At 39.8% G+C, this 27,765-nt stretch overlaps 1 protein-coding gene across 6 annotated transcripts in view; it reads right to left on the bottom strand.

Moving 5' to 3' along the window:
* The window catches only part of EHBP1 (EH domain binding protein 1), a 492,549-nt gene that overhangs the window by 116,269 nt on the left and 348,515 nt on the right, over positions 1–27,765 (bottom strand). For 2 of the 6 annotated variants that reach the window (XM_073554042.1, XM_073554044.1), the window contains 2 exons: positions 9,532–9,679; positions 3,065–3,172 (listed from right to left, as the gene is read on the bottom strand). In XM_073554042.1, the coding sequence (XP_073410143.1) occupies positions 3,065–3,172; positions 9,532–9,679 (256 nt within the window). The remainder of the gene's footprint in view (positions 1–3,064; positions 3,173–9,531; positions 9,680–27,765) is intronic. The other 4 variants (XM_073554045.1, XM_073554046.1, XM_073554043.1 and 1 more) reach the window with 3 other exon arrangements.

The following is a 27,765-nucleotide window of genomic DNA, read 5'->3' as shown; positions in this document are numbered from 1 at the left end:
CTGTAACATATATATATATATATATATACATACACAGTGTATATATATATATATTCATTCTTTGGGGGACAACACAAGGACTTCCATCATTGTCTGCTATTTCAGAATTATTTCATGCTCCATCTCATGATTTTTCGGTTAAACTAATAACATTATTGAATTGAAACTATATTAGACCTGATCTTGAATTTCACAAAATAGCTCATGTAAGAAATGAGATGTAGTCTCGGGTGTTTCGGCACAAATACCCTATTGATGGTAATAAAGTTGTCCACAGCAGATGTGCACTGAACTGCCCGGGACGTGGTGAAGAAGTAGAGGGTTCACAATGTGACAAGGTCACTAATCCAGTCAAGGATAAACCTCATTCTAAAAAGTTTAACTCCGTTTCCTGGAAAACACTTCAAAAGACTTGTGTATTTCATCCATCAACACAGATCAAATTTTCATAAGAACTACAACAAACTGCTTTCTATTCTTGTCATTAAAGATGACTACAATTATTCCTGTGCTCAAACCTGTCAATCCAAATGACCACCTTAGAAACACTAATGGTTGAGGCTGCGAGGGGCCGTCAGGTACGGGGGGTCATTCCTTTTGTTAACCATGTACTTACCAAATGAAAACTGCAGGCTGTGGATTTAACTTATGTATGTTACAGAATTCATTGGTTTATGACTTGGGTCTATGAAGGGAGCACCAGTAAATCCAAAAAAAGTATAACTGGTCTAAGAACACATTACAGAAATGTGCTATTACACATACAGAACGTGCTACTGAACACTACCACACAGCGTCCACCATGAAGACCACTACTAGTCTATGCTTTCATCATAGTATCACTATCTTGTGGCCTTTATCACCCACTGTCATTTTATGCTGCAGGCATCTCCAGAAATCATCTCTGGTTTCATCACACATCCATCATAAGTTGCGTAACTTTGCTGCATACTCCTTGCTATAAGGATGAAATAAAAGCCGAGTTATTCTGGAGCCTCGGATTTCTAGAACCCAAATATGGGGATTCTCTATACTTGGATATTCTTGCTGTGTAAAACACAGAAACCCCTTATAACAGAACCCAGCATGATTGTGAACAGCACAGCCATAAGCGGTTTAACTTTGATTTTAAAAATGTATCATAAATTTGGAACAAACCGAGAGATTACTACAATCTTTATGCAGTCTATGGAGCATTTTTAGCTGTCCATGTGGAGGCAAATACTGCTTGATAAGGATAAATGAAGGATGTCAAAGGGTATGATGCTCCGTGTGCCATTCAAAATTGGGGAGATTCTTAGAACCCAGGCTCCAATTTATAATAAAGCATATCTGCGACATAATGGAAGTAAGCATATGTCAATAATTATCATCCATTGATACGATATAAATCTGTCAAAGTATACGGTAAATATAGAGTTCTATAAATCTTTAGTCTTATTATATCTCCTCAATGATGGACTTTGATACCAGATAATAAATATAATATTTTCTCCCCTTAAAAGTGGCAGACTTTCCATCTATTCCTTGTTAGCATTTCGTATACACTTTACATAGATGACACTGATCGCAGACACAATCATACACGAGTACAAATGTACGAGCACAAATATATTCCATTACAGAAACCTTCTGTGTTTCCAGCAAGAAATGCAAAGTTTGGGCGTTTATGAGTGAAGGACTGCCAACGCTCTGCCATTCCGCCGAGGATATGCTCCAGAGGCAGAAAGTCTCCGCTTCTGAAGTCCTGTGATAAGAAACCTCAACAAAACAACAGACAAACAGCGACCACGGAACTGTAACCAACGAAAGCACGAGAACACAAACTCACAATTTAAAGGGAATTTACCATTAAAAAATATTCTAATCCTATTGACCATGTAACACATCCTCCAGCACAGTGATAGTCGCGTGTGTCTCCTGTGCTTTCCATCACGCAGTTGTTGGGGTCCTGATCCAGGTGGAGTTTTTTCAATAAACAGATCTACATTTCTGGGGAAAATACTGTTCCTGTGACCTGGGTACGGTCCAAAAAATTCGCATGCATGAAAGTTATAAATGTAGCAGATTTGTAAATATCCTACTTTGAAATACAGTGATGGCAATTGAAGGATTAAGAATTTGTTCTTACCGAAAGCAATATTGTACAGAATGGATGATCCTGAAGTGCTAATAGGAGCATGCTAGAATTAGAGGGGTTGTGTCATCTTTACGTGCCATATTATTAAATAAATTGGGATAGACGGAGGTCCCTCATTGTAGAAACACCCTTATGCCGTGGCTACCAATGACAGTCTTTGGAGAACCTGTTTGACGTTTGTATTACATGGTTGGTTACATGGACGATTTTGATTGAAATGTTGTTGGAGCAAAAGTTGTCACACCTTGACAAACGTCTAAAGGGGTATTTAAAATTTACTAAGTGATGACATATCAGAAGAATATGCCATTATTTACATCAGGCTTGTGGGTGTCCAATCAACCCCACAATCAACTTATCAGGTAGTGGAAATGTGTAGCAGCCATTCCTGAGTACTGCAGCTCAGCTTTGATTCAGGGGAATAGGAGCGGAGCTACAGTCACGGATAACAAGTATGGAACTGTGATGTTCTAGCTCAGTACACCATGTACTTCTGCTGAGTGAGGGACCCGGTAAGAGCCGATCAGTGCAGGTGCCGGATACAAGATTCCCAATGATGTCATACTGATGAACTATCAGAAGAATAGGTCAACAGCACCTTAATCCAGGACAACCTCTAACAAGAGCTGGGTTTTAAACTTTAGGACCCTCTAAGAACCTGAGATTGAAGGGGATGTATCACAGATACAGAGTCATGTCCCTTTAGAGTTATTCCCTGCACAATGAAGCTCCAGGACTTTGCAGCTGCTGGTGCCATTCAGTTTAATGGAGCAGAGGGGGGCCGGGAATGTCCGTGTACAGACGTAAAACTGCGACAAGGACACAGAGTTGAACCAAATCCAAATTAACGATCCCATACCTGTACAATGAAGCAGAGAAAGAACGAAAACCCCAAAAACTGAAAGACATGCAATATAAAATTACCAGTGAGATCTGGGTCTAGGTTAGTAGATTCATCACCACCTCCACCACATACAAGAGTGCAATCAGGAGTGTCCTCATTAGTAAGCGCATTGTTAAAATCATCCTCATCTGCAGAAATATGAAGTGCCTAGGTTAGTATACTTTTAGGACAGAAACAAAAAGCTGTTTCTTCTGCCAAAGAATGAGGAAGAGATTAATAAAGACGGAAGATAGAACATTAAGAAAGCTATTTTCACCACTTAGTAAATAGCAGATTACCTGGAAACACATTGGGAAAAACACAGTCAATAATGCCTTGGTTTAAAGATAACTCAGAAATAAGGGGATGATTTAGTCTTTATGTACGTACAAAACATTGACTGGAATTTAGAAAACGTTCCATGTGGGTGCTGAGATCTAACATGAAAAAACTGGAGCAGGTGTTGCCCATAACTACGTTTAGAGGGTCTTATATAAATGTCTAGGTCTACTTTTCAATTTAAGGACTTGTCCAGTTAAAAAAAATTATATACTTAAATATACATTAAAAAAAGGAAAAACATTGTACAAATTTCTAGTATCATTCAATTAGCAAAGTTGCCCCGATCTTAAGATATTTTTTTTCCCAGGTCTTGGCAGGTCTACTTCCGACTTCTGGTTGAAACACAACAGCATTTCATGTGTGGCCTCCTAAACAGTGCTGCGTCTAAAGAAGCCTGGCTAACTGACTTGTCTGTAGGAATTAGTGAGACCCTTCTCTATTATAACCAATGCATCCAGTGGCATGTCGACGTTTGGGCACCCCTGGTCAAAATTACTGTTATTGTGAACAGTTAAGCAAGTTGAAGATGAAATGATCTCTAAAAGGGCTAAAGGTGCACATTTAGTTTGTATTTTAGGCAAAAAAATAGATATGTATAGTCATTTTTTTCCATTTTAAAAAAATACAAAAAGGAAAATGGGCCAATGCAAAAGTTTGGGCATCCTTGGAGATTTGTATGCTCGGACAACTTTGACCAGGGTTTCAAACCTTAATTAGCCTGTTAGGGCTATGGCTTGTTCACGATCATAGTTAGGAAACCATCAGCCATGGGTTCTTCTAAAGAAGCTGCCTAGCACTCTGAAAATGAAAAGGGTGGAGGCCCACAAAGCAGGAAAATGCTATAAGAAGATTGCAAAGTGTTTTCAAGTTGCTCTTTCCTCAGTTTGAAATCTAATTAAGAAATGGCAGTTACCAGGAACAGTAGAGGTCAAGATAAGGTCTGGAAGACCAAGCAAAATTTCATGTAGGATTGCTATAGAGGCAAATCAGAACCCCCACTTGACTGCAAAAGCTCTTCAGAAAGATTTCGTATACTCTGGAGTTGTGGTACATTGTTCTACTGTTGAAAGACACCTGCACAAATAAGTCCTTCATGGAAGAGTCATCAGAAATTCAGCATCAGAAGTATGCTAAAAAAAAACCTAAACAATCCTGATGGCCACAATGATCATATGGTATGAGTGGAGAAAAAAAGAGCACACAATTTCAGTATAAGAACACCTCGTCAACTATTAAGCATTGGTGAATCAACCATGGTTTGAGCTTGTGTTACAGCCAATGGCACGAGAAACATTTCATGGGTAGAGGGAAGAATGGATTCAATGAAATTTCAACAAATTCTTTATGTAAACATACACCATCTGTAAAAAAGCTAAAATTGAAAAGAGGATGGCTTCTACAAATGGATAATGATCCTAAACACACATCAAAATCCACAATAGACTACCTCAAAAGACGCAAGCTGAAAGTTTTACAATAGAACTCACAGTCCCCTGATCTGAACATCATTGAACATCTGTGGATAGACCTAAAAATAGCAGTGCATGCAAAACGACTCAGAAATTTCACAGAACTGGAAGAATTTTCCAAGGAAGAATGGATGAAAATCCCTCAAACAAAAATTGAAAGACTCTAGACTGGCTACAAAAAATGTTTACAAGCTCTGAGGGTCTCGTCCCTGCAGGCCCCCGGATCCAAGATGGCCCTCGGGGGCCTTCGGGGTCCTGCGGAGAGGCGGCTTTCTCAGTGCCTGCTGAGAGTAGGTGCTGAGAAAGCCTGCTGCAGTGCCTGTCAGATCGCTGATCCGACACTTTATTATATTGTCCCACACTGGGACAATATAATATAAAGTAAAATAAAAAAAAAAAGTGTAAAAGTAATTATTAAAAAATTCCTAATTAAAAAAAATAAATAAATTCCCTAATTTTTTTTTATTTAAAAAAAAAAATAAAAATACACATATTTCGTATCGCCGCATCCGTAACGACCCGCCCTATAAAACTGTCCCACTAGTTAACCCCTTTAGTGAACCCCTTCAATAAAAAAAAAAAACCCAAGGCAAAAAACAATGCTTTATCATCATACCAGCGAACAAAAAGTGCAATAACACGCGAGCAAAAAGACGCACATAAACATGGTACCGCTGACGTCATCTTGTCCCGCAAAAAATGAGCCACCATAGAGCATCAGCAAAAAAATAAAAAAGTTAGAGCTTGCAGAATAAAGCGATGCAAAATTATTTTTTATATAAAATAGTTTTTACTGTATAAAAGCGCCAAAACATAAAAAAAATTATATAAATTAGGTATCGCTGCAATCGTACTGACCCGAAGAATAAAACCGCTTTATCAATTTTACCGCACGCGGAACAGTGTAAACGTCCCCCCAAAAAGAAATTAATAAAATGCTGGTTTTTGTTCATTCTGCGTCACAAAAATCGGAATAAAAAAGCAATCACAAAATGTCAAATTCCCGAATATGGTACTAATAAAACCGTCAACTCGTCCCGCAAAAAATAAGACCTCACATGACTCTGTGGGTCAAAATATGGAAAAATTATAGCTTTCAAAATGTGGTGATGCAAAAAATATTTTTACAATAAAGAAAGTCTTTTAGAGTGTGACAGCTGCCAAACATAAAAACCCGCCATAAATAGTAAATCAAACCCCCTGCTATCACCCCCTTAGTTAGGGAAAAAAAATAAAATTAAGAAAAAAGGATTTATTTCCATTTTCCCATTAGGGTTAGGGCTGAGATTAGGGTTAGGGGTGTGTTGGGGTTAGGGCTGGGGTTAGAATTGGGTTCCACTGTTTAGGCACATCAGGTGCTCTCCAAATGCATCATGGTGTCTGATCTCAATTCCAGCCAATTCTGCGTTGAAAAAGTCAAACGGCGCTCCTTCCCTTCGAAGCTCTGCCATGCGCCCAAACAGTGTTTTACCCCCACATATGGGGTTATCAGCCTACTCAGGACAAATTGCACAACAACTTTTGTGGTCCAATTTCTCCTGTTACCCTTAGGAAAATAAAAAATTGGTGGCAAAAATATCATTTTTGTGGAAAAAAAAATATGATATTTTTGTTTGTATGGCTCTGCGTTATAAACTTCTGTGAAGCCCTTGTGGGTTCAAAGTTCTCACAACACATCTAGATAAGTTCCTAGGGGGGTCTAGTTTCCAAAATGGGGTCACTTGTGGGCGGTTTCCACTGTTTGGGCACATCAGGGGCTCTCCAAACGTGACATGGCGTCTGATCTGATTTCCAGCCAATTTTGCATTGAAAAAGTCAAACGGCGCTCCTTCCTTTCCGAGCTCTGCCATGCGCCAAAACAGTGGTTCCCCCCACACATCAGGTATCGGCGTACTCAGAAAAAACTGCACAATAACTTTTGCAGTCCAATTTCTCCTGTTACCCTTGGTAAAATAAAAAAAACTGGACCTGAAGTAATTTGTGTATGAAAAAAAAGTTAAATGTTCATTTTTTTAAAACATTCAAAAATTCCTGTGAAGTACCTGAAGGGTTAATAAACTTCTTGAATCATATAGACCCCTCAATGTGACTTCAGATGTGATGTGGTCCCTAAAAAAATGGTGTTGTAAAAATGAGAAATCGCTGGTCAACTTTAAACCCTTATAACTTCCTAAAAAAAAAAAAATTTGTTCTGATGTAAAGTAAACATGTGGGAAATGTTACTTATTAAGTTTTTTGTGTGCCATATCTCAGTAATTTAAGGGCAGAAAAATTCAAAGTTGGAAAATTGCAACATTTTCAAAATTTTCACCAAATTTCAGTTTTTTTCACAAATAAACGCAAGTTATTTAAATGAAATTTTACCACTAACATGAAGTACAATATGTCACGAGAAAACAATGTCAGAATCACCGGAATCCATGGAAGCGTTCCAGAGTTACTACCTCATAAAGGGACAGTAGTCAGAATTGTAAAAATTGGCCCGGTCATTAACATGCACAACACCCTCGGGGGTAAAGGGGTTAAAATGTAAAGGATGAAAATATATATTTTCCTAAAATACAAAGGAAAGGGGACATCTTTAACATTAGGCCTTTTAGAGATCATTTCATTTAATCTTCAACTTGCTTAACTGTTCACAATAACCATAATTTTGACCAAGGGTGCCCAAACTTTTACATGCCACTGTAAATGGGAAAAGGAGATTGACTTCGCTATTATAATGACATAGTCAGCCAGCCCCTTCACACAGAGCATTTATGATCTGCTGAAAAGACAACCGTTGTCCTGTGTTGAGCACTTTGTGTATACAAAGTGTAGCAGTCTTCACTTGCTCTCATGTATCAGCACAGCTTCTATACTGTACGTTTCTCTCCATGTGCATTTCTCTTTGTTTACAGACTGTTTTCTCTACCCTCCATGAGACTATAGATACTTTTTACCCTGTCAACACATTGGGGATCTGCGTGCAATCTTTTTACATACTGCTGTCTCTAACATTGAGAAAAGGTGTAAAGCAGAAAGTAGAGCTGGAGCTCTGACGGATATGTAATTTTTTTTCATCTAGATAAAAGTACGGTACTTATTTAGCAGTAGTTGGCAAACAGTCAGAATTTTTTTAATCTTTATAAAGAATATTTATAAAGCTATTTAACTTTGCAGTTAGGAAGAAAAATAAACAACAAAACATCTGTGAAAAGGACAAGCTTTTCATTGTTTACTTGTTAAGTTTGTTAACTTCTGAAGACAAAAGCTGGGAGAAAAAAATCACGACAGGATGGGAAATCATTTTTAGGCAGAATAAAATTGTGCGAAAAACCCAATTTGTGCCTATTGTGGGCATCTGAAGCAATGCTGATGCAACCAACTTTCAAGCTCATCCCATGCAAGCTAGAGCAGGGCCTTCATGGTCTTCCTTTCCTATCATATCTGTTAGAGAGTCTTCATCACCTGAATATTTTTTATGTGTACTGCCATTCATTAAAGAGAACCTGTCATCATGATTTAGCAAAAGGTGTATCCATAATGCCGCTGTTACACAGACTAAATAGGTATCTTTAGGGAATAAATCTGCATGGTGATTGTTCTTTAATCAGCATTTCAAGTTTTGGGGTAATAAACTTTAGGTGCGTTAGCGCAGGACTCTGGGTAGGGTCTTCGGCTCCACCGCCTGCCTCTGTTGTATCTACCTCCTGTTAGCGCCGGTGCCGTCCTTGCAGAGTGCGGCGCTTATGCTAATTGATCTCCTGGCTGTAGTCAATAAAATGGTGCAGGCGGTGGCGCGTGCGCAGATTGAGATCTCAGCTCAATGACGAGCCGAGATTTCAATCCGTGCACGTGCTGACACCAGTGCCATTTTATCGACGACCACCAGGATTGTCAATCTGCGCATGCGCCATCACTTGTGCCATTTTCATTGAAGACCATCTGGAGATCAATCTGCACCAGCGCTGCCAGCAAAAACTACAGTGCTGGTGCAAACTTTCCAACAGGAGGTAGGTATAGACACCAGAAGCAGGTACACATGCCACGACAAGGCTGGGGCAGGACCCCAAGACTTTACCCACAGTCCCGCCCCTATTCATCAAAAACGTATTACACCAAAACTTCAAATGTTGATTAAAGGACAACCAGGATGTGAATTTCTTCACTAGGCGTCCCTATTTAATTGGTATAACAGCACGATTATGGCCTTGCCTTTACATTGTATTGCTAAATCCTGCTGACAGGTTCTCTTTAAGAGCCTTCATTCTACAAGAAGAATTATTGAGTGCTTGCTTGGCTTCCAAAACTTCCCAGGCTGTTGAGTATCCACCACTAATTCTTCAATGTCATCTCTGTTTGGGATGGTGTTAATGCAATTCAGACTCAACTAGCAAATATTCTGCTTACATACAGAAATAGTAACATCACGACTCTATTGATTGGACAATCAGAAACCGTTAATGAGCAGCAACCGAATGGAGAGAAATGGGTTAGTATGGCTTTTTTTTCACAAAAATGCTACTCGTAGCGGAGTTTCTCTAACACCCGCTAACCAGACTCTCTCCGCAATGTAAATATATCTAAAACATCTATATCCCTCCACCTTTCCTATACATACACACCATTTAATTGACTCTTTTCCTTATCCCGCGGAGGATCACACAGAGATGTAGGAGATGTATAAATGAGAGACACATAATCTTTTCGCTCACCTCCAGATGTCTTTGCTCTTTCTTTCAACTTTTCTGCGGATGCCTCGTTGTAACTGGGAAGTTCTGACATCTTCACTCCAGATCGAGCTTCTGCTATGAGTTGACGTGCTCGCTCTCTCAGCTGCCGGCGCCGCTCTTCATCTTGCTGCTAGAAAAATATTGAACAGTTTTTGCCAGCTTAGTAATTGACAAAAATGCAATTTTCATTCTCGTTCCGATGGGGCTGATAGCAAATAGCCTACCCTGCTATGGATGTTCCCTGTGCTCCGCGTACTATTCCCTGTGTCAGAAAAGATGACACATCCCAACCTCCAAAGCTGTCAAAAGCCTTTGATGGGTTAAATACAAGATAAATAAATCTCTCTTCAAAATGGCCGTCTTGAAACAGAATGCCTGTATATTTTCCATAGTGGTGTGATTATAAGGCTGTGCTCACACGTAGCGGTTTTTTCGCGGTTTTACCAAATAAACCGCATTAAAAACGCTTAAAAGAAGCTTACCATTCATTTAAACGAATTCCGCAATTTTTGTGCAGAAAAAAATGCTTTGCGGTAAAAAACGCAGCATGCTCATTAATCCGCGGAAAATTCCGCATTTTTAGCTATTTTCTATGGGTCTGGAACCGCGTGGAAATCGCAAAAAAACCACGCGGAAAAAAACGTGCGTTTTCTGGGAAGGATTCAGGATTTTATGCAGAAATTTTCTGCATACGTGTGCTCATAGCATAATAGTTATTACATTGTATACAGGTAATTCATGAAAATTATTAAAAAAAAATATTGAGATCTGGTGTCATTTAGCTTATATGATGGGCTCACACTTTGCAGCAGAGTTGCAGCTGTCCTGCTGTATGTCGGCACAGTTATTGCTGCAACTAGTGAGCCCAGACAAAAAGCTCAGTTCACACTAGCTCTTCGCTGTCAGGTTTTGCTTACTGATGATCAAAACATATATTGCTCTACTTTATCTAGTAATAATAAAAAAACTAATATCCTATGGACCCTTTAAATGTAAAAGGGTGTAATGAATCACAACATCTCAACAGATGATAACAAGGATCCTGCGTAAAAAAAATAATAAAAAAACCATGACATAAAAAGTGAACAAAGCTTTAAAGTGAATCTGTTAGCAGGTTTTTTCTACCTCATCTGAGAGCAGCATGATTTAGAGAAACAGACCCTGAATCCAACAATGTATCACTTATATTACTGAATGCAGCAGATCTGACACAATCAGAGCTTTTAGATTCAGCAATGCAGAAGAGCTGAAAATGCTAACCCCGCCCACCTCAGGCTCTGTATGTACATAGTCTATAGACAGTAAGCAAAATATCACAGGAAGGGATGGAGTCATACAATTTCCCGCCCGACCAACTAGTCACAGCAATGATAATAAACTGGTGATAAAACCTTCAGTGTAAGTAAACAACAGCAGACATCCGGACCTGTGACATTTCGTTGAATTCTGTGTTTTAACCCCTACTTCATGCCGCCTTTAAATAACAGACAAAAAACTGCTGACAGATTCTCTTTAAATGACAAGTGCATTGACATTTCCAATGTAATTCCAGCAGTGGTGCATGGCTTCAATGCTTCATTTTTATCATATTTATTGGGGGACACACACCTATATGGCCATAACACGATTTCCATACATTAAACTGTACTAATAGGTCCCCTCGGGAACCTGTCATCTTGTAAACGCTGCGCAATCTGTGTGCAGCATGTTACAGAGCAGGAGGAGCCGAGCAGACAGACATACAATTTTATGGGAAAAGCTTCAGCATTGCATGTAGTTTATTCATTTACATCACCGATCGTTCTTGGTCCAGAGGTCGGTCCTATCAGTGCTTCACAGCTTTTCCTGCAGGAGCATGAACATGGAGTAACCTGTCAGTCAATGAAAAAGACCGCCCCCTGGACCTCTGGTCATTTACATCACCGATCGTTCTTGGTCCAGAGGTCGGTCCTATCAGTGCTTCACAGCTTTTCCTGCAGGAGCATGAACATGGAGTAACCTGTCAGTCAATGAAAAAGACCGCCCCCTGGACCTCTGGTCATTTACATCACCGATCGCTCTTGGTCCAGAGGTCGGTCCTATCAGTGCTTCACAGCTTTTCCTGCAGGAGCATGAACATGGAGTAACCTGTCAGTCAATGAAAAAGACCGCCCCCTGGACCTCTGGGCTAAGCATGAACGGGGAAGTAATTCAATAAATTATTTTTTTTCACCACAAACCCATAGATCATTCTGACCAGCTTCTCCTGCTCTATAATGTCATGCTGGTAGAACAGATTGCTCGTTCAATATGAAAAGTTTCCTTTAGAAAGCAAAATATGAGATTCAATTACATAATTACATTCATAGTGATCACTATGATCTGTTCTTCTAAGACCGTTTGTGATATATGCTCAGTGTGTTCATCGAGAAAGTTCCTTGACGTGTCCACGGGAACATATTAGCCAAGACTATCCGTTTGGCCTCAAAACGGATAGTATTTGTATATGATACATGTATATATGCATGCTTGGTTTGGCTGAGCATGCATGTTTTTTTCCAATAGGGAGAGCGGAGTATGCCACTGCCAGACTTCAAAAGGATGAGGTGCTGAAATCCAACATGCCTGATCCCTCTCTCCCCGCCATCATCAGGAGATACTGACCATATTAGATGGTCGGCTGGAAGGCTCGGTAGACTTTTCTCTAATGCCCAATTAAGATAAGTAGGAGGAAGAGTAAATATCCTATTTCGTTCTTATTATTGCAGGGGTGTGTCAATGAGTAATTGGAAGGTGCGGTCACTTTGGGGAAACTTAACATTACTTTGTTTTAAAAAAGAAAACAAAACAAAAAACAAAACAGATCCTTATCAAAAACTCCAGTCTTCCCTCACTAATTTCCAAGCAGAGAAAGCTTAAAAAAATCCCACACCCATAAGTGCATTTAAGCTAAAAAGCCATTAATAAACAAGCACAAGATACTAATTAGGAACATTGCTGACATTTCCATGCAAATTGTTTGTTTGTAGCTATTTACCAGCCATTGTTCTCAGTACAATAGAAAAAAATGCAAATGAATGAATCAAAATGCAACCCTAATGGGACTCTCTGTTTATAACCATTAGCCCAGAGGTGTGCAGTAATTCAATCCTCAAGCAGTAAGATTTAGCCTCATTAATAGCAGGCATGGGAAGGTTACAACTCATAAAACCCTACAGTAAACAAAGTGTATGGACACAGCACAATATCTTGAGCCTGATTGACAGGATTCGGGTTCCCTATCAGATTGCCTCGATTTACTTCTCCGCTAACACAGACTCAATTTTGCACAGGCCCCTGTGAGCTGTCTTATATTTGCATTACTTGCTTTCATACACCTCAATTTCCCCGAAGACAGAGAATTAAAGTGAAAATGTTATTCGTTGAGAAGACACATTAGGAATAAAGGATAGAAAGCTTTTGTCCCCGCTTTCAAATCAAGTGAACAGATACAAATACACAACCAGAGAGTTTCACTAAACTCAAATATTAATGGTATTTTTTTTTTGTTGAGAAACGCAATTTTTTTTTTTCCAAAATTGAAAGTTTAAAAAAAATAATAAATAAAACATCAGCACATAAAACCATACTAAAATCGACTGATAAAAGAAGAGAATGAAATTCCAAATGGAAAAAATATAAGCACAACTTTTACGTACAGTGATGCTCAACCTAGCAACTAAATAAATAAGAGCAAGTAGAAGAGACGAAAGGAGAAAGAAGGGGGCAAAACAGGGACAAGTGGATGGAAGCGTTACTGATTAAACTGGAGAAAGAAGGAAAATGGGGAGATTTAACTAATAAATGTTACGCGCAAAAGGAGTGACTGGCTATAGAAAAAAGGGGTGAGGGATGAGGTGTTGGCAGAAAGGAGTGAGATATGGAACAAGTCACGGTTATCTTAGGATATTTTGGTAGGGAGGGGAAGTAAGGAAAGATTCCCAGTGGAACCACTTAGTAGCGGTAGAGTTCCTATCTAGTTGCGTCTGGGCTATAAAAGTTTCCAAACGATGGGTCGAGGCTATTTACACAAACCAGGCTTGTAGAGAAGGGAGGGTCCGTACACTTCCAGGGACGCAAAATTATTGTTTTAGCTGCTTGAAGAAGATTTTGCAACAATGATTTCCGTAAGTAGCTGTGCCCATAGGGGACATATATAGTACTAGTGCTTCTCCAGATGGAGGGATTGTCACTCCTGTAGTTTCCCCTTCCCCCTTCAATTAATCCTACCCAGAAGGCTTTCAGGATCGGACAAGACCACTAAATATGGGTCAGAGTACCCTCTTCTACTCCACACCACCAACATAATTTGGATAATCGAGGATACCATTTGTGTGAGGCAGAGAACCAGATACCACATAGAAACAATTGTGAAACTGTTTTTTTGAGATTTGGTGGCAGTTATCGATTTATGGGATAAAAAAACAAAACAATTGTTCCTGTGTAAAGGTTTGGTGACGTTCGGTTTTTCAGGCCTTACAGAAAGGAGGAAGAAGATCAAAGTCTGGTTCAAGTAGTAGTTTGTATGTGTTTGAGATGGTGTGTGTGAGACCAGAGGGGCTATGCACATCTCAAAAGCACACGAGACTGGTGGACTCGATTTGTTCGCTAAGTGAGGACTAAAAATGATGAGGTTGGATCTGTTTGAAATTGTGGCAGGTAGGATAATAAAGTAAGTTTTAAAGGGTTCAAGAAATTAAATATGTAAGACATTTTCCAAAAAAAAGACACCTGGTTCACAATGGAAAATACTAAAAAACACTCGTGGCTCCTCCCTTCATTACGGGACTGAATACATTAACCTTACAGTGATATCTTTAAGGAGAATTGCTTTCTACCAGAGGGGAGGTCCTCTTAAATAACATGGTTAGTAGTATACTATATATAGCATATGATTAAACTAATTTCTGTGATGTATACATGAATAAAAAAATTACAAGTACAAATCTAATCACTGTTGGACACCAGGGGTTTAAAAAAAAAAACACTTAAAAGGGTTTTCTCATGAATAAAGCACATTTTAATCAATAGATATTGGAATAAAAATAAGTTCCACAATGAGATGTGCCAAAAAAAATGCTCCTGTGCTGAGATAATCTTATAAATGTGCCCCTACTGTGTAATGGTCGTGTCTGACCATGCAGGGAAATGGTCTGATCATACCACAACTCCTGGAAAGGATGGAGGGGAAGCAAAAGAGAGTATACACACATGATAGCATGGGATCACAGCTGATGCTTTCGGTGAGGTAAAACTGTCTGTTTTTAAACAATGTTTTACCTCACAGAATCAGCTGCAATCCCATGTTGTCCAGTCTGTATACTCTTTTTTGCGTCCTATCCTGGCCAGGGATCCCATTTGGCTGATCACTCATGTGTTGTCTATGAGAAACCCATTGCCAGACATGTTTGGCAACAATTATTTCTGAGAGAACGAAGTGATTGGCAGTCTGGAATTGGATATGCACGATCAACATCTCCCCTGAAGGTTAGTTGTTGCAAGGCCTCAAAACCCATTAGACTGTCAGCTGAATCTGAGGATATCAGTGGGTTCGGCCGACGTTAGTCCTTTGTGTTTGGGTCCTTTTGGTGTTCCATATGGAGTTTGTTGTGGATTTCACCCTAGGCATGAATGGTAATAAAATCAATAGTGATAAGCTGTGGATTTAAAAATCTGCAGCAGAGATCAATTCCATACGGAAGTTACCTGTACCATGTAGAAGAGATTTTTTTTAAATCTTATTTACTTTGCTACTACTTTATGCTTGGGCATTTTCAGTCTGCAAATCCAGATGGAAAATCAGCAGCAAATCTGCAACGTGTGAATATGCCCTGAATGATCTATTCAACATGAGATGACAATAGCAAGAGAACCAACTCACACTAGATAGCAAATTATGGATATAAGATTATGGACCACGATGAAAGGACAGGCTAAGGGTTTCCTGACCCGAATTTGACAGCCTCATAGACATTAGAGTTTGGGTCAGAAGACCTGTGGGGTTGTGAAACATGTATGTGTTAAACTGGCCTTACAGTGATAGTAGTCAATTTAACTTTACATTTTCATGTGGCATATCTCAAACAGACTTTCCATAGTGCAAAAAATTCTGTGAAATACGCAGAAGTAATACAGATTTTTGATGCGGAGTTTATGCACATTTCTCCCTATGCAATGCAAACCATGAAATGTGCACTTATATCTGCAGCATAAATTGCTATTTAAAATCAACAATGTATGTTGGTGGATTTTTTGCAGCAGCTAGATACCCAAATTGAAAATCTATTCATTATCCATTCTATGTGCACATACTGGACTGATTCTAATGGGAGCTGCTGTTAAAAATAAGCAGAAAACTTGTGTGGAGAAGTTAGTGCTAAAGCCACTTATTTGTCACAGAGATTACGTGACCTATTTCAAATGCAGGGAAAAGTGACTGTGGCAGCAAATCACATAACTCAGCAGTCACAGACCAGTCCCTGATAGGAAGAGGAAGCAAGGAGAGCGTCGGGGAACCAAGCTGTGGCATGGGAAAAGTGACGGGAAAATCAGGGGGGATGTATATGTATCGTATTTTTTGGACTATAAGATGCACCCCAAATTTTCAGAAGGAAAATAGGCAAAAAAAAAAAATGCGTCAAATGTGGGTCTGTCTTTACAATTTGGTTTACCGGGGGTGGGATGGGGGGTGGGATATCGGCAGCACTGGTGGAGCTCGATCACAGGAGGTGTTCAGAGGTCCAACACTTCCGGGGCGGTGATCTGACTCCCATCTCAGGCTTGTGCGGCAGGTTCGGTGGTGCTCGGTGGTTTGGGGCCTCCTTCGACATTTTGTGAAAGCCCGGAGTCCCCGCACACCCATTGCCGCACCAGCCTGGTATGGGAGTCAGATCATGGCCCTGCAGCGTCTGACCATCTAACACTCCCTCTTCTCAGCCCAGGGTCGGCAGAATTGCCCGACTCCTGCTGCCGCCACATTCCTGGTAAGTACATTTGGACTATAAGATGCATGCCCATTTTCCCAAACAATTTTTTGGGAAAAAGTACCTCTTATAGTCTGAAAAATACAGTAATTTTTTATTTTTAGGCAATGCTGGGACAATTTCTTTTTTGACACCGCCTTTAAACTTTATATGCAACTTATATTCTCTGTATTCCCATTTGAAGCAAAGGAACCACTGGGTCTAACAGGTACAACTGAAACCTCCGCATCTCATTTACTGGGGTAATTGAAAAGGCACACAGTGATTTTAGTGGACGCCTCCATGGTGTTGCAGATCGGCTCCATTCAAATAAATAGGAGCTGCTCTGCAGTACCCAGCAGCGGCCATATGAACAGTGTGATGAGCGGTGATGCTACACTCCGTACACAGTTCCCAATCATCCACTGCCAGAGTTGCGAGCAGTTGTTCGGATACAGGTGCCAGGTGTTGCACCCACAACGATCCGATATTTATTACTTATTGCAAGGATAGGACATGAATATTAGTCTAGTGGAAGAATCGTATAACCTTTGGAACATGACATTGGGCAAATCAAGTCAAAAGGACAAAGCATACAGATGCAAAAGAAAGTAAAATCCCTCTACGGGAAAGATCAGGAAGCCGAGTAGAAAAATGGATGAATCTATGGTGGACTCGCATAGATGTGAGTGGGTGACATATAACATTGCATGAGTGAATGATGATGATGGTCTGCACAGAAAATGCCGCCGACTGGTGATTGTTAAAAGCTGTACCCATGCTGATCGACATATTTTTCAAGAAAAAGGATAATTTTGCACTAAGTTTTAGAGCTATGCTCTCCCATAAGTCTATTGTAATTAACCATCAGATTACCCTAAAACAAAAGAGAAGAGAAACATCCCTTTATGCTGTCTTACTCCTACTTCCAAAAAAAACAACTTGACTAGTGCAGATCTTCAAGGGGTAGTCTGAAGGCATCAACATCAACTCAAAGCCCCATAGCATGAAAATACAAATACACCATAGAGTCCAACAACTATTATATATAAGTGACACTGGAAATATGGACACATGGGAAACTTGTCACAAACTTTCCCTAATCTTGGCACCCTTATATAATACAAATCCCAGAATTGATAAAGGTGGCAACATTTGTTGTACAATCAACATATACCAAATACAAAAAGGTTTTTTATATATTTTTTTTTAAACTTAGGCTTATTTTTACATGTCCAGTAATTATCCGTTAGATCAGATCCAGCAGCAATCATATGACAAAAAATGTTGTACAGAAAACTTTTTTGTCCAGCTACAAAAATTGATTTCAACTGGATCTATTTTTTTATACATTTAAGTTAATGGAAGATGGATCCGTTAAATAGCCTTCAGATTTTCTTTCATTTGAAAAGGATCCATTTGTTGCTTACAGGATCAGTTTCAAATGGAACAAAACGGATGGCTATTTAATGGATCCGGTTCCTATAGACTTCAACATTAAAATACCGGATCCAGTTTTTTTTTTAGCCCGCTTGTCACAACTTTTTTTCTGCCAAATGTTTGCTCCTGGATCCGTTCTAACATAACGGTTGATTATTAGTCATGTGAACACAGCCTTAGGCTGAACTGTAACTTCTCCCATTGCTCCCATCACACAACACATCTTGGCTTGAGATCTTGTGCTCTAAGCTGCACATACTATACAAGATTCCAGAATTTATAGGTTTTTGACATCGTTTCGGTACAGACACCATGGAGAACTGCATTAAACCCATTATACACACAGACATAATTACTTCCCACATGGGTGTCATTTTCTGCCATTTACATTCACAGGAATACTTTCATACAATTATTTAAAAAACTACCAAATCTACCAGATGACTGAACAGCTATGAAAAATAAAATATCCATTTAAGGACAAACTCTTGAAGATTAAGTAATGCCATTTCCTTGTTTCCTCCCCAGAAAAAAAATGTATTGGAATGTAATTTTTATATTTCACAGTTCACCGAGGGCTCAGCAAGCTTTCTTTCCCCTGCTTCAATGGTGCTCCTTTTAATTTTATCCTCCTTAGTCCCAGTAATTAAAAGTGATCAGCAGTGGCTTCCCAAAGGATTTAAGACAAGTAACCCCCCTTCGTAGAATTGTGCTTTTCAGGGAGAAAAAAAGAACAGAAAGAGGATTCAGAGTTTCATTTCACAGGGACAAGAATATGATGGATTTTCAATCCCCAACTTTATCCAATTGTTCCTTGGACAGCCTTTATTTCTTAAGAAAGCTATAAAAATGGGCACCGTTGGGGGGTGCTTTTGTACTTCCCGCTAATGCCACTGAGTGACAACATTGATATGGATCTTGAAAGCGAAATCTTAATATCATGTTTAATGCGGATTTTTGTGAATACACAGATGACTATCCATATATTGTTTGGCGATAACGATAGACTAATGCTCAATATATGCTAAAATAATGGGGGAAAAAGTTACAAAATACAAAAAAATAATATTTCTTGGACTTTTTTATTAATATTAAACAAAAAAAAAAAACTACGGTAAATTTTTTAAGGAAATTAATACGTTAATTATATTGTGTAGTATAAATGGTCTTGCTTACACACCTATAATAATTATTAATAATTATATGGAAACATCAGCTTAATAGCCTTGAGCTGGAACAGTTTTCCTAAAAGTGTCTAAAAAATATTTAATTACTAATAAAATTAATGTTAAGGAGCATTATTTATAAAAGAAAATTACAGCCAGAACAATTTCACTTGTACTAAAACTTTCACGTAACAACAAAGGCTGCTTAAAGTAAAAGAAAAAACACAAAATAACTTAATTGGCACACATAGTGATCATTCTAAAATCACACTAAAAATAAATCCGAATTAGAAATTGTGTGTGTTAGACACGTTAGGAAAATGAACACAGTCCCATTTCCTAACTGAGACGTTGAAAATTATTATTTTTTGCCCCATTTCCTGAAATTTGATGAAAATTTACAGGTCTGTTCCCAAGTACAATGTTGGTTTGGGATATGGAAATGTGAAAAAGTTTTAAGTTTACATATTTTAACCCAACATATGCATCATAACTTGATAATATTTAATAAAAGCATCATTAACATAAAAAAAGTGATTACCAATTTTGACCATTAGGTAACTAAGAGCATACAGATATCTAGGAAGAATATACAGTATATAATAAAAAAGGGAAAAAAGTCACCTAAAAAGGTTACTGAGGAGCAAATAAATGAAAATCTGCAGTTAAATCACAGACAAAAGTTAGAAGGCAAAATGACAAAAAAAAAATCAATTAACCTATTTAATTTTTAATTTATAGCTTTTTTTCTTTTTTAAAGAAAGAGGTCTATATTTCTAGATGTTTAAAAAAAAGTATAAAAAATAATCAATAGACTGATTTCACCCTGCGTTTGCAAAAAAGCGGGTAGTAATAAAAGTAAATTTATGCTTTGCAATAATTAAAGGCAAACGTGCTCCCTATAATAACTACTTCAACTAAAAGCCTGAAAAAAATAATAGTTGACATTTCTTACAATTTACTGGATGGCAGAAGTGTACTGACAAACTCCTTGCAAAAGGCAGCACACAGTGAAAAAGAATTTGTGTTCCAGGTAAACCAATCTTTAATCACTGAATGGATGAAGAGCAAAGTAAGTAACAAGGGGAGTCAATGCACTTTATATTCTTTACTGACACTATGTATTACATTAATATCCTGAAACCCCACCGGCACGTCTTTTATCCATCATGATAACATTTAGGCCGGGCACACACTTGCAACTGCAATGCAAGAAACTCGCGCGAGTCTCTCGCATCAATACCCAGCACTGCCGCCGGCACTCGGGACTCAAGTGTGCAGCTGCATGTATTTCTATGCAGCCACACACTCCAGTCTGAGTGCCGGTGGCAGTGCCAGGTATAGATGCAAGAGTTTCTTGCATCACACTTGCAAATGTGACCCCAGCCTTCGGAGAAGTCTCAGGTCATATATGTATCTATATAGTGGTAGATTGAATTATCAGGTTTTTCTATTATAGACACTAAAGGGAACCTGACAGCTAATATATGCTGCTCGATCCACGGGCAGTATGTATCAGACACTGCCTATATGATTTAATTTCTTTAACAGCCAACCAGGGATTGGGTTGCACAGGAGACAAGTTGGAAAGGTGTGTCCCTAAGCGACTTCTCCCTGCCCACTCCCCTTGAGCGTCAGGTCTCTCCCTGCCCACTCCCCTTGAGCGACAGGTCTCTCCCTGCCCACTCCCCTTGAGCGACAGGTCTCTCCCTGCCCACTCCCCTTGAGCGACAGGTCTCTCCCTGCCCACTCCCCTTGAGCGACAGGTCTCTCCCTGCCCACTCCCCTTGAGCGACAGGTCTCTCCCTGCCCACTCCCCTTGAGCGACAGGTCTCTCCCTGCCCACTCCCCTTGAGCGACAGGTCTCTCCCTGCCCACTCCCCTTGAGCGACAGGTCTCTCCCTGCCCACTCCCCTTGAGCGACAGGTCTCTCCCTGCCCACTCCCCTTGAGCGACAGGTTTCTCCCTGCCCACTCTCCTTGACTGACAGGACTCTCCCAGCTTGTGTGTATAGGTAGAGCCACAAGGGAAACACTTTTCCCACTAGTCTTCAGTGTGGCTTTTTAAAATTAGTTTTTTTTTTCCCAAAATGCTGCAACATTCTGGAGTCTGAATGCGAAATACATGGCTGACATAATACATAATGTATCGGCTTTCAGGTTTTATTTAGACTGACGGCTTCAACAACAGTCTTCATAAAGAGATCGCTGGAGTACCATGCACCGAACTTATTAAGAGGAGCACGGCTCCACCAAAAGTGTTACGCCAATCAGGATCTGGGGTACGTTTCTAGTGTAAGTTACACCACTTCTGTGGCACAAGTTATGAATAATTTTACAGGTGGGCTTTATCACACCCTGTCCCATTCTCAGCTTTGCCCACTTTAGCAGAGCTGAGCAAGACTGATGTAAATAGGCAAAAGGTTTCTGAATTTCTGCACAACTTTGAGATTGCTCAAACATTTTTTTCAAATTTTCCAGACAACTGACAAACGCTCCTTAATGAATTGGGGCCCATATCTGCCAAAATGTTAACATATTCTAAAACATAAAATCATAGAATTTGATAGAAGAAGAGAACTATGAGGTCTGGGTATCCTGCCATTACATTGAGTATGTGAAGTATGGTCATATATCATGAATAGATATCTCCAAAGACATACTGATAGGGAACTTAGATTGTGAGCCCCAATGGGGACAGTGATGATGATGTATGAAGAGCGCTGTAGAATTAATGGGACTATATAAGTGAGTAAAATAAAAAAAAATATCATCTTAAGGGAAGGGTCACACGAGTGTATAAAAAATTGTTTCAATCAGAAAAGTGGGACTTTTTTTCTCACTTGTCATCTGTGTACCATCCGTTTTTTTACAGCAGCAGCTATTAGTCAATGTCGAGGTTATTTACAGTTTCCAATGTAACAGAATTACAATGCGTATCCATAAATATGGGATACTTTACAGCGGCTCCATACGACAAGTCCTATTGATTAACATTGGTCTGAGTGCAGACCGTTTTTCCGACAGACAGCACTCAGACCGAAAGTACAGTTGTGTGAATGAATCCTTAAGGTGGAGTTAAATTGAATTATTTGCATACCAGTTACTTTTTTTTTTACTAACCTGAAAAAAAAATGAGATATATTATTCTTTTCTGTCGGAAACTGTCTACTTTTAATAAAATGAAGGCAACAAGCCAATGTAACAAATTTTAGAAAAATATTTCATGGCCCATAATGGACCTTCAGCATACAAACTAAATGTTGCCATTATGGGCCATCAAATATTTTTCTAAAGTTTGCTACATTGGGGTGTTGCCTCCATTTTTTTTGACATATTGGAGGACTGATCTTACCTGGGATTCCAAACCGATAGGGACTCCACTGTACCGATTGTGCACGAGGAGGGTAAATAAATGATCTCTGAATTCATGGGTAAGATGTAGCCTTATCTTTATTATATCACACTGATCCAACTGAACATTTCAGCCCGTTCCGAGCCACTGTGGAAAGCTCAGGGGGCAGCTCTTATCTAGGAGGCTTTACCGCTTGTGCTGGACTAAGATTTTTATTTCAGTAATTGATGGATGAAATAAGGACCAAAAATATAGTAGTGTCACATCATAAAGAGCCACTACACAAAAAAAATGATCCCATTACAATAGGTAATTTTTCTTGGTACCAGCCATCTTACTCTGGACAGAAGCTATAAGCAGAAGTTCTTCGAAGGGTTTATTGAAAGAACCATGTCCACCTCGCTGAGGACTACTTTATAAATAAGAATCTACATCTATATGTAAGAATAATATTAGGTCTTTTTAATTTTATGTCTGGTTCTGCTTTAAGAAGAGATGCTATAGTTACCCTAATAAAAGACAATAGAAGAGTGTTGGAAACACTACAAGTCTCTGACTCCATTAATATATCAAGAATGCGGTGTTTCCCAAAGGACGCCCTATAACAACAATGATTCATTGATACTGATGGACAGTGAAAGTATCCGAGAAATGAAACATATAATTCATCCTGAGGCTGATTATAGCCCAAACTTAAAAAAAAAAAAAAAAAAAATTGTCTATGGTATGTTCCGATTACATAGTGTATGGGAACAAAAAATTGACTGCTGCCCCCCCACCCCTTTTCATCACCAAACAGGAAGCAAGGCACTGTTATTAGCTATTCAGAGAGAAAGAGATTTTGATGCCGAGCCAGAGGCGAGGATTACAGAAATGTACCCATTCACTTGCTCCTGAGCAGAGGATAGAAAGAAAAAAAAAAATGAGAAAAATAAAACTACAAGTCCCCTTTCAGAGACAGGCCAGGAGAAGTTTTCCCCAGCGAGATAGGACGGCTATAGTTTGAGAAAATGGGATTTGTGAGGAAACACTGGAACTGTTTAGCAGCTCCTTTCATATTGTGTCTTAAAAAAAAAAAAAACTTTTGCCTTTTCCAATGCTGGCTGACAATATAAGCAGACAGGCCCGCAGAAGGTCACACCTGCTCATTTCACCAGGGATGCCCTAAACTTACGCCACACAAAAGAAAAAAGGGGGAGGACAAAAAAAATCAGGCATTATGGTAAAATAAAAGGGGAAGTAAAATCTTGCTCAAATACGTCCCATCTGCTCAGATTAAATCAATGATTACTCTGGGGGCTACGTGTATGTTTTCAGCCAAAGGTTTGTGATGGTGATAGGAGACCAACTAGCAGGTGGGAGCTTTGCATAACTAGCAGGTGACCTCCCCAAGAACAACTCCTTGAAGGATTCTAAAAAAATTAGCGACAAGGAAATGGTGCTGTCCAATCAGAAGTTTACTCTATGCGCAAAGATTCTTATCGAGAATCTCATTGGTTTCTTGCAGAGTGCAGGACTTTCTTTTTCTTTATTGTCTCAGATAGTTTTGATAATGCTCAAGTTGATAAGATGGATTGATTGGGTTTAAATTAAAAAAAAAAAAGTTTTAGGTGATTAGAAAATCATTGCATCAAGGATTGAACTGCACCAGAGCCTTGGAGCATTAGAAGCCCCCAAAAGATCCTTCTACTCCATATGAAAGGAGAAATAATTTTAAACACCGGGGATAGTTGGGGAAGATTTTGCATTTTACGTCAAGAAAAGCATCAATGTTTTCACTGTAAAATCCCTTGAAGTTACTTGAAATCATGTCAACGTTTTAACAACAGTCTTTCCATGAAGACAGTACCCAAAAAAATAAAAGGGTTTTTTAACAGAAAAGTGGTCCCGCGAAGGATTGGTTGAGCATCGGCTCTCTGCTGCTGCTCTGGACTCTATGCTTCGGCTTCAGTGTTGACATTATGTCAACAGCGCACAACACCACTGCAGCCAATCACTGAACTTGGTAGCTCATGTAGCCTACATCAACAGAGCTAAAAAGATTGGCTGGAGTGGTGTTGTGCTCTTAAGATGTCATGACACCACTATGCCAGTCTCTTGTGTATTACCTGCAGCTCCGTATCGGGGGAGAGTGAATACTACCTGAGTTGGTTGTCTTGCAAGTATGCAATTTTTGGGGGACCACTTTTTTTTTTTTAAATTAAAAACACCTTTAAAGGGTTTGGTATTGCAGTTTAGCTTTACTACCAGAATAACTCAAAGAGTATACATAGTTCTGCTTCTGTGTAAGAAAATAGCAAATGCTTTTTCCTAATCATTGCCAGATATGAAAAATCTGAGAGGGACGTGTTGCTTGGGAAATACTGCCTGGTAACCCATCTATGCACTGAGGTTGCTGGGCAGCTTCGCAGCAGCCAGGCAGGATTGTCCGTTCAGTTCAAAGGTGGATTGGCACTGTGCGGACAGAAGAAAAGTAGCTTGGCAACAGTTAATCCATAAAATGCTCCATCTCAAATTGCGTGATTAACCAGATTTTTCCAAAAACCAAATTAGGTGGAGAATCTTCTTAAAGGTTCAAACAATTCTGGTCCATATGACATATTAGGGTATATAGATGACATATAATAAAATAGGACCCTATGGGTGACCAAAGCCACTGTATGTCATCCGTTGGGGACATCAGGTTTAATGTTTACATTCAGCCGAATTCATTAACTCTAAAAGCATCAAATGCCATAATAGCAGTGACCTACGCATATACATAAAACTAGAGAGTAGACAGAGTGGTTTATCTGTCTTTACAAATATTGAGACATTTAATAGTTTTAAAGAAAAACGGTGTCCAAAAATGCCGGAAACCTACTCTCGGAGATAGTAGCCCGATGACTTAATTAAGCATCCAGGACATTGTCCAACCTGACAAGGGGCTCACATGTGAGGTGGACATGAAGGGATGGAGTCTATCACCTGGTGTTACACGTACGGCCCCTTGCAGCTTGTCTGGCTGCTCTTTTGTAGCAAGCAAGAGGTTATATGCTCTCTGGCTCCTTAGAGCCAGCCTGACAAATATGCTGCCAGTCATGCACATGTATCAAGCCTGAAAGCCAGTGTGAGCCTAAAAGTAGCCATTCACACTGGCACCTAGTCATGCAGAAGGAGATAGATTTGTCATGACAGGCTCATTATTCAATGTAAAGAAACAGTTTAGCTACCCTTAATCCGGTACAACTACATCTTTCTCCTAAAGGTCTATTGCTGGAAGGAACCTGTAGAAATAACCAGAAGTGTCAGATGGTTGGAAAGGAAGATTTCACACAAAATGGCCACACAATAGTCCTCTGGGATCATTCTTGGGTATTATTGTCTGATCCGACAGCTCAAAAATACCCAGATTTTACCACTAGTGCTCAGTCCAAGTAAAACAAGGAATTAGTCCAACATGTGAAGTGAATCTAAGGCTGTGTGCCCACATAGCGATTTTTAAGCGTTTCCACGGCGCTTTTTAACGCACGATTCTGCCGCGGAAACGCTTAAAATAAGCGTTCCATGCATTTGCAATAAAAAACGCACATGTTGTGCCAATGGTGCGTTTTTTACCGCTGCGGAATCGCTTAGCGGTAAAAAACGCAGCATGTTCATTAATTTTGCGGAATCACCCTCGATTCCGCATACCATCAATTATATGAGCGAAAACGCATGTCAAAACGCTTCACAATCGCGTCAAAAACGAGTGTCAAAAAGCGCATGCGATTTCCCTGGGAAGGGCAGGCGTTTCTGCTCAGGAAAAAAATCGCTTGAAAATCGCTACGTGGGCACATAGCCTTAGGAAGCCGCGATATTTACACTCCTCAACATTGAAATTGCAACACCAAGAAAGAAAAGTCGTGGACTTATGGAAATCACAGGATTAATATACACTCACTGGCCACTTTATTAGGTACACCTGTCCAACTGTGTGTTAAGACTTAATTTCTAATCTGCCAATCACATGGCGGCAACTCAGTGCATTTAGGCATGTAGACATGGTCAAGACAATCTCCTGCAGTTCAAACCGAGCATCAGTATGGGGAAGAAAGGTGATTTGAGTGCCTTTGAACGTGGCATGATTGTTGGTGCCAGAAGGGCTGGTCTGAGTATTTCAGAAACTGCTGATCTACTGGGATTTTCACGCACAACCATCTCTAGGGTTTACAGAGAATGGTCCGAAAAAGAAAAAAAATCCAGTGAGAGGCAGTTCTGTGGCCGGAAATGCCTTGTTGATGCCAGAGGTCAGAGGAGAATGGGCAGACTGGTTCGAGCTGATAGAAAGGCAACAGTGACTCAAATTGCCACCCGTTACAACCAAGGTAGGCAGAAGAGCATCTCTGAACGCACAGTGCGTCGAACTTTGAGGCAGATGGGCTACAGCAGCAGAAGACCACACCGGGTACCACTCCTCTCAGCTAAGAACAGGAAACTGAGGCTGCAATTTGCACAAGCTCATCGAAATTGGACAGTAGAAGATTGGAAAAACGTTGCCTGGTCTGATGAGTCTCGATTTCTGCTGCGACATTCGGATGGTAGGGTCAGAATTTGGCGTAAACAACATGAAAGCATGGATCCATCCTGCCTTGTATCAACGGTTCAGGCTGGTGGTGGTGGTGTCATGGTGTGGGGAATTTTTTCTTGGCACTCTTTGGGCCCCTTGGTACCAATTGAGCATCGTTGCAACGCCACAGCCTACCTGAGTATTGTTGCTGACCATGTCCATCCCTTTATGACCACAATGTACCCAACATCTGATGGCTACTTTCAGCAGGATAATGCGCCATGTCATAAAGCTCGAATCATCTCAGATTGGTTTCTTGAACATGACAATGAGTTCACTGTACTCAAATGGCCTCCTCAGTCACCAGATCTCAATCCAATAGAGCATCTTTGGGATGTGGTGGAACGGGAGATTCGCATCAGGGATGTGCAGCCGACAAATCTGCGCCAACTGTGTGATGCCATCATGTCAATATGGTCCAAAATCTCTGAGGAATGCTTCCAGCACCTTGTTGAATCTCTGCCACGAAGAATTGAGGCAGTTCTGAAGGCAAAAGGGGGTCCAACCCGTTACTAGCATGGTGTACCTAATAAAGTGGCCAGTGAGTGTATATGCTAATATTAAAATGATGAAAACATGATAAAATTTTCAAAACATCTTGATTTATTCAGAATTGAGTATGAGAACCACATGCAGAAATCCCCACACTTACATGCCTTGGCTGCTATCAATGAGACTGTTAACGGTT

The sequence above is a fragment of the Dendrobates tinctorius genome, unplaced genomic scaffold, assembly GCF_039654945.1.
Source record: "Dendrobates tinctorius isolate UK_male_01 unplaced genomic scaffold, ASM3965494v1 ptg000205l, whole genome shotgun sequence".
NCBI classification, from domain to species: Eukaryota; Metazoa; Chordata; class Amphibia; order Anura; family Dendrobatidae; genus Dendrobates; species Dendrobates tinctorius.
The sequence above is the reverse complement of the archived record's forward strand: the minus strand, read 5'-3'. Positions and strand labels throughout refer to the sequence as shown.